We start from the raw sequence: 7,962 nt of genomic DNA, 5'->3' as shown, positions 1-7,962 counted from the left end.
CTCTTCAGGTTCAAGAAGATTGAACAGGGGCAGCTGTCATACCCCAAAATTTGCCCTTCATGTTCCATTCACAATGATTCAAGGTTCAAGATTCAATGCCAAAGCTTTGCTCAAACAATCCCCAAGATCCACAGTCAACTGATTCAAACCTGAAGGTCAACTGCAATCAAAGCATGATTCAAACTATGATCATTGGTCGAACATCAAGTATAGAGGTGCATAACCATCATTTGATCAAAGATGGATCATGAGTCCATTAATAGAAACTCAGAGATGAACAAATGCAAAAAGGTTCAAATTAGGGTTTCTTAGGAGAAAGTCAACCCAACTTTGACTGGGCATAACTTTCACATGGAACATCAAAAATTCCCCACTCAAAGCCTATTTTGAAGGAAATTGGATTCCCTACAACTTTGTCTCTCACAAGCCAGGGCTAGAAATGATTCATTTGAGAGATGCAGTGCAAAAGATTACAGGTCCTTTTCAGGGATCCTCCAAAAGCAATGTTTTGTCAAAGAGGATATGATCAAGATAAAAGCTCCAAATGAAAAATATATTCCAAAGTGGCTGGTAGAGGACCTCTTGAGGTTTCCAAAAAGCATTGGAACTCCTTCATAGCTTAAAAATTGAGTGAGATATGCTTGATCAAAGTTGGTTGATTTTGGAGGACCAAATGTGAAAAAGGGAGGTTCAAATTGGATTTTTTACAAATAGGCCCATGCTTGTATAAGTTGAGCTTGGTCCATAAGTTATCCAAAACACATGCCACGAATAATAAACATTTTATTTGATTTTATACAAATTTATTTCATTTAAAATGGATTTTTAATGATTTAAATAAATGGAAAAATCAAATATTTTGTTATGGATTATATTTTGTTGATTTCCAATCAACATTAATGCCAAAATATAGTCTATTTTCGTGACAAAAGGGTATGGAAAGGATTGATACAATATTTGGACTAAAATAGAAGTTTGTCATGCAAGAATAAAATCAAATTTGTTCATAATTGCAAGATTGGATCCAAAGAGATTGTGGGCAAAATTTGTTAACCTAATTCGTGTCCTATAAGTAAAGAACCTAAAGCACATGAATAGAGGTTGGTGGATCAAGAGAGAGCAAAGCTGCAAGAACACAAAAAAATCTCCAAGAACTCAAATTCGACTTCAAAGAATTAGAGGCTTTCAAGGAGATTCAAGCATTGCAAAAGATTCATCAAGGGATTCTGAACGTGTTTGGATACTCGCACGACTTCAACACCCCCAGAACATTCTCCTATTCATCAAGGTAAGCCATTCTGAAAACCTCTTCGATCTGGGCTGTATACGCATCATCATTGAGATATAATTGCATATTCATGTTTGTTTCAATGTCATGAACGATTCTGGGTTGTTAGTTTTGAGCTTAGGCGTTGTAATCGAGTTTCGCCATTGGATGCCGTTTTGAGTACTAGGGTTTCAGATTAGGGGTTTTTTATGGGAGTTAAATTAAGGTCAATTAATGATATAGCCTGATTTGTATGGTTGAGACGAGTGAAGTGATAAGGTCGCGCCATATTTATATGTTCACATGGGCTATTCGCTATTTTCGTGGTTTTGATCGCTACAGAGAAAACCGTAGCTAAATGGTAGCAAGACTTGCAGGCGTTTTGGGGAAGACGATGAGTTGTCGCTTCCTAGTTGGCCAGTTTGAATCCTCGCGCGCGTTTTGCCATAACATACCTTGGATCCACTATGTATTGAACTGGGTGTATATATTAAACGAATCAGTTGTCTGGTTGAGTTGGTTGCCAAGCGCGTGTATGAGGTGAGGGTCGCTGGTTCGAGCCCTCCCTCAAACCTTATTTTTTATGAAAAACTTGTCTTGTGATTCAGTGTGCGTGCGTCCGTACTGACTACCATGGTCCCTCAAATCTGAACTCTAGAATTCCCACTAGCCTATGATCCAACATCCAGCTTGACTCCTCATATTATGCACCTTAATAATTATCACACTTAATCTAAACCTCAATAAAACTAAAATAAATTTTAATTATTTGTTTTATTTTGATTAAAATACTTATTTTTAATATATATTAATTATATGATAATTATTTTTTTAATAAAATAAATATATAATGATTATATTGAAAATTTTTAATTTGTTGTTCGTGCCGATTAAATCGATTAATCGCTATGGTCAACAATGATTTTAATTAAAATATTATTTAATTAAAAAAATAAAATAAAATTATATTCGATTAAATGGTTGCAATCATCTTATTGATTGTGATGATTAATCTTGCCTCGTTCTAAATTTAACTTGTTATTATTTGTAATCGTGTTAATCGATTATGAGGGGTAACAATACAAAATAAAATTCACAAAAAATAATAAAACATATTAATTCATTATTAGTGATAATCGAATCAATCGATTTGAATTGGTAATGGTGCAAAACCCCTAATCTCTTAACTATGGTGATCAAACCTATTGATCATTGCGGTTAATTGTGCCAAATCCGGGTTGTACGCCCGAACCTTAAAATATTTCTTAAATCCATTCAAAACTACAAAATCATCGAACTACGAAAGGCCATTCAAAAAGCCTCTAAAAAACATTTCTAAATCAAATTCAATTCTAATGGCGTACAACCTTCCCCGAACTACGTAGACTCTGATCCTCCCTAAGGAGGTACGTAGGCACTTGGCAACAAGGCGAGTCCCCCTCTTTAAATTTCTAATCATATCAATACAATTCTGTTTGCCACCTTTCTTTATGAACCCTGCCATGAAACCCTGATCTTTGAAATATTCGCCTTTAGGAAAGGGTTGAGGGTGCCTAACACCTTCCCTCAACCTGATTATAATAACTTATCCCGAATCTCGTATCTGTGTAGGGTTTCCTATTCGCCCTTCAGAATAGGTGGCGACTCTAAATCTTAAAATTTTAGGCAGGTTGCTACAACATGGTTCATTTATCAGTATATGGTTCTATTTCACAAGTATTATCAGCCTGTTTAGATTTCTTATGGTTCAAGTACATGATTCAATTATCAGTACATGGTTCAAAATAATGGTAAGTTGCAAATGTTAATGAAAGATCCAAAACATCATTCAATTTCAATTTAGTTGGTAAGTTGCAAATGTTAATACAACAATGACAGTAACTTTGCAAATAGTTAATACATTTGTTAACTTTCAAAACAACAATGACAGTAAGTTTGCAAATAGTTAATACATTTGTTAACTTTCAAAACAACAATGACAGTAACTTTGCAAATAGTTAATACATTTGTTAACTTTCAAAACAACAATGACAATAATTTGTTTCATAGGTAATACATTTGTTAACTTTCAAAACAACAATGACTGTAACTTTGCAAATAGTTAATACATTTGTTAACTTTCAAAACAACAATGACAGTAATTTGTTTCATAGGTAACATCAAGCACTAAAGCCGCCCAAAAGGTTAATACATCTGCCCAAAAGGTTGATACATTTTCCCAAAAGGATTTCCTATCTAGTTGTTTCTTGTGTTAGAGGCGCCTGCGATCCTTGTGTCAAAACAGTAGGCGCTTCATCGGTTGATGACTTCTTTTGCTTCTTTGTTTTGGTATTTCCTGAGGTTGATGCTTTCTTCTGCTTATTTGTCTTATTACATCCTTTGGGCAACTGTCGATCCGCTGCTGTCTTTCCCTTGCACGTCCTTGAATTGTGCCCAAAATTCCCACAGCTTTTACACTTGACAGTTGTCAAGATTCTAGGTAACACATTGCTTGAAATGGGCTCATCATTAGACTTGTTTCTTTTCTTTTTGGGTCGTCCTGGAGCTCTCCTCATGACTGGTGGATTAATTGGTTTACCTTCCGTTGTTGGCCAAAGTCTTGGACCATTCGAAGGTAGAACAATATAAGAGTATGTGGCCTTGAAACTTGTTTTCCTGTGCAGCAAGAATTTTAGTATTTCAGTTCAGCAAGAACTCAGAATTTCAGTATCAACTCAATAAGAACTCAGTATTTCAATATTTAAATATCAGAATTTCAGAATTAAGTATTAAGTATATCAATATAAGAACTCAGAATTTCAGTATTAAGTATATCAGTATATCAGTAACTCAGAATTAAGAATTTCACTATAAGAACTCAGAATTTCAGAATTTCAGAGTTTCAGTATTTCAGTATATCAGTAACTCAGAATTAAGAATTTCACTATAAGGAACTCAGAATTTCAGAATTTTAGTATATGAGTAACTCAGCATTGTATATCAGTATATAAGTAAAATACAAATACATACCTATAATACTGTGACACAAAAGGAAATGTGTCAGCCTTTTTGTGTAAAATACAACCAATGGCGTGAACACATGGAATGCCGCTTAGAGCCCATTTACGGCAAGCGCAGTGATGTAGTTATAAGTTCACCTCGTAAGTGTCCGTACCATTGGTCACACTAAAGATATTGAAAGCATCATCTCCGTGCCATGTTGGTGTCCAACAACCAGCTTCCCTCTTCAATCTTTCAATAGTTTGTTCCACCCTAGGACAAATATTGCCTCTGAATCGAGTAATGAGATTTTTCTGCTTCACTATCCTTGTTGTAATGTAATGCTTTATAACTTCGAGTAAAATGATGATGTGCTTGTCTCTATACTCCAATATAGCCATGTTGAACGCCTCACACATGTTATTTACCTGCAAATCACAATGATTGTAAGTGCGGAATGCAGACCTACTCCACATGGCAGCCGGAATGTCCTTCATGTCTTTACAAGCAGCTGGATCGATAAGTTCAATTTTTTTCATGGCTCTTTCCCAATCTGGAACTACAGTTGCCCTAGATGCTTGCCATAGTAACTCTTTCATACGTGCGCCAGGGTACCTCTTCTTCCAGTTTCCGTACAAGTGCTTAACACACAACCTGTGTTCTACATTCGGCCCCAAGTCAGCAATAGCCGGTACCAAGCCCTATCATAATACAACAATGTTAATATTGTATAACATAATCAGAAAGGAAATAAATAATGAAAAAAGTAAGATAACAACCTTTTGTTGGTCTGAAATAAAACCATAAGACCTTAGAAAAATGTTGTTCAGATCTGCTAATAAAAGATCCAGAAACCACTTCCATGAGTCTCTTGTCTCGGCTTCCACCACAGCATAAGCAATTGGATAAATCTGATTGTTCCCGTCCATTCCCACTACCGCCATTAGCTGACCACCGTACTCACCCTTCAAAAAAATGCATCAAGACCAATCAAAGGCCTGCAGGTATATGCGAATGCTGCTTTACAGGCCTCTAGACATATGTATATCCTCTCAAAAACAGGTCCAGCATCAGACATACCACACTTGATTATGACAGTGGTATTAGGATTAGACCTTCTGAGCTCCTCGGCATAATTTCTCAAATATGCGTATTGCTCAGTCTCAGCACCATGTATTAGTTCCAATGCTCTTGTTTTGGCCCTATATGCTTGTGCCAACGACAACTTCGCACCCCACTTTTCAAGTGACTCTGCAACCAACCCCTTTGGCCTTATTTCAGGTGTATGTCTCAAGAGTGGTATAAATTTCTTAGCCAACCATTCTGTTGTAGCTTGCCTATTCTTAGCAGTTCTATGACAAGTGTGATCATCAGTCATGCTCACCAACTGCCAGTATTCGTTCGCTACCCTTTTACTAAATCTCATGTAAAAGGGACAGTCCTTATCACACCTAACAACAACTCGTTTCCTATCGTTTTTCGTGATATGTAGGTTTTTTATCTTTTCCATTGCAAATGACTTCACTGCCTCTCTAATAAGACTTTTTTAGGCAAATGACATTCCAAGCTCAAATCTCACATGATCCCGAATTTCGGGCATTTTAAACTTCGAAAAAGTAGGTTCATCACCTTTGTCCTCACTTCCTCAGGGAGTATCAAGTTCATCTGATTCAACATCATAGGCTTCTTGAAAATCAGATGCTTTGGTTGGTTCTTGGGTTGAGGAGACTTGGGTTGCATCGTTGTTTTCTTGTGTAAATGTGTGGCTTGGTACCTCGTGTGTCCAATCCCAACCATCCTCAACTAAGTCATCATTTACAAAATCTTCACTATCACCCAAATCATCTTTCTCATCTTGCACAAAATCTTCGTCGTCCTCACTTTCATCCTCATTTACTTCTTCTTCCCTCTCTTCCACATTTATTTCTTCCCTCTCTTCCTCGTTTATTTCTTCCCTCCCTTCCATATTTACTTCTTCCCTATCTTCCATATGTATTTCTTCTCTCTCTTCCATATGTATTTCTTCTCTCTCTTCCATATGTACTTCTTCCATCCCTTCCATATTTACTTCTTCCCTCTCTTCCACATTTACCTTTTCCCTCTCTTCCACATTTACTTCTTCCATATGTACTTCAACATACTCTCTTGCTTCTTCTTCTGTTAAAACTTCGGGTTCATCTACTACATGCTCAACATAGATATTACCAATATCGTAGCTGATCGGTCACCATTTCTACTTAATTTCGTCATACATTCGGCATAAGATCGCCATTCTTGGTAACACTTTGTGGTTGTTTTTAAGTGTTTTTCTTTAATTCATCTAATTCTAGTTATTTTATGAGCAATGTATTTTTATGTCGTTTTCATTGTCAATTAGGTGCTTTTGATCTTGTTTGGTAATGGTTTCAGGTTAGCTTCAGAGTGATGGAAGATCGCATGGCCAAGAGGTGTGAAAAAGGAAGCAAAAAGCCAAGAAGGAACATAGGGGCAGAGGCGGACACGGTCTGACCGTGTCACCTGACACGGCCGTGTCCGACCTCCTGAAGAATATAAACCCTCAGACCAGAAGCTGACACGGTCTGCCCGTGTCAAGTGACACGGCCGTGTCAGCTGTGCGGACCAATTTTCTGAATTTAGGTTTTTCCAATCTTTTTAAAGTCCAGGGGCAGTTTGGGCATTGTGGCTGAAATCTGAAAACCTAGAGGGATTAAAAGAAGCTTGAGAGACAAGGGGAAAGGACTTTTGGATCGGACGATAGAATTCTAGAGCAGAGAAAAGATAGCTTCTTCAAGGTGTTGGAAGACGAAGAGATTCAACGGTGGACACCATTGAAGATCCGAGTTCTCCTAATCTTTGTAAATGTCTAAACTTTGTGATTTTGGTTTCTTGAATATTATGAGAGGCTAAACCCCCCAATGCCAGGGGGGTGTCCCTGATTTGAATTGTAATGACTTTTGAATTCCGTATTTCTTCAATCAAGTATTAGTTTTATGCAATTTGATTGTTTAATGTTTTTATGCCTTCTTTGTCGGAAAAACAAAGATTGATCTACGGTTAACAATTTGTAGGACTACGGTTGTTAAGGTTTTTAAACAATTTGATCTAGTAGTTATCACCTAGGACTAGGGATATCGAAAGGTTATTTGAACATTCTTGATTATTTACATCTTTGGTTTGCAAACCTTTGTTTCTAAGGACTTAGGCAATAGGATTGCAAACCAAAAGGCTTTCCACTAAGGACTTAGGGAAACACCCTTAAGAACAAATAGTTGCAGTCTATGAACTTGTTGAAGAGATCTTTTTACAGAGTCATTATAAGGAAGATTAAACACCTACCCTGGCATTACCTCAAATTACATCTAAAAAGTCAAACTTTTATTTCAGCTCATTTTTATTATTTCTGTTATTTAAATTTACTTATTGCATTATAACAAAACACCTATTTGCTCTTTTGTTTAATTGACTTAAATTACTTATGTTTCCTACGCAATCCTCGTGATCGATACTTGGGGTAAAACCCATTATTACTACATCGGTGAAAATAGTACACTTGCTATTTTTCCGATCAAGTTTTTGGCGCCGTTGCCGGGGATTGCCAAAATATAAGTTTTATTTTAGTCAATTAAAATTTTATTGCTCTGCAATTAAAATTCTTTTTGCTGAAATTTTTATTTGCTTATTTTAATTTTAATTTTTTTTTTAACTTATCTACTAAT

General features: G+C 36.4%; 1 protein-coding gene across 1 annotated transcript; it reads right to left on the bottom strand.

Annotated features, from left to right (window-relative positions):
* Positions 1-3,498: 3,498 nt before the first annotated feature.
* LOC131624985 (uncharacterized) lies at positions 3,499-5,190 on the bottom strand. Its single transcript, XM_058895899.1, has 4 exons — positions 5,026-5,190; positions 4,405-4,947; positions 4,277-4,284; positions 3,499-3,922 (listed from the first exon to the last, which is right to left on the bottom strand). Exons 1-4 carry the CDS (start codon positions 5,188-5,190, stop codon positions 3,499-3,501), a joined length of 1,140 nt encoding a protein of 379 aa, XP_058751882.1.
* Positions 5,191-7,962: the final 2,772 nt, after the last annotated feature.

Source organism: Vicia villosa, unplaced genomic scaffold, assembly GCF_029867415.1.
Source record: "Vicia villosa cultivar HV-30 ecotype Madison, WI unplaced genomic scaffold, Vvil1.0 ctg.000177F_1_1, whole genome shotgun sequence".
NCBI classification, from domain to species: Eukaryota; Viridiplantae; Streptophyta; class Magnoliopsida; order Fabales; family Fabaceae; genus Vicia; species Vicia villosa.
This window is presented reverse-complemented; position numbering and strand designations above follow the sequence as displayed.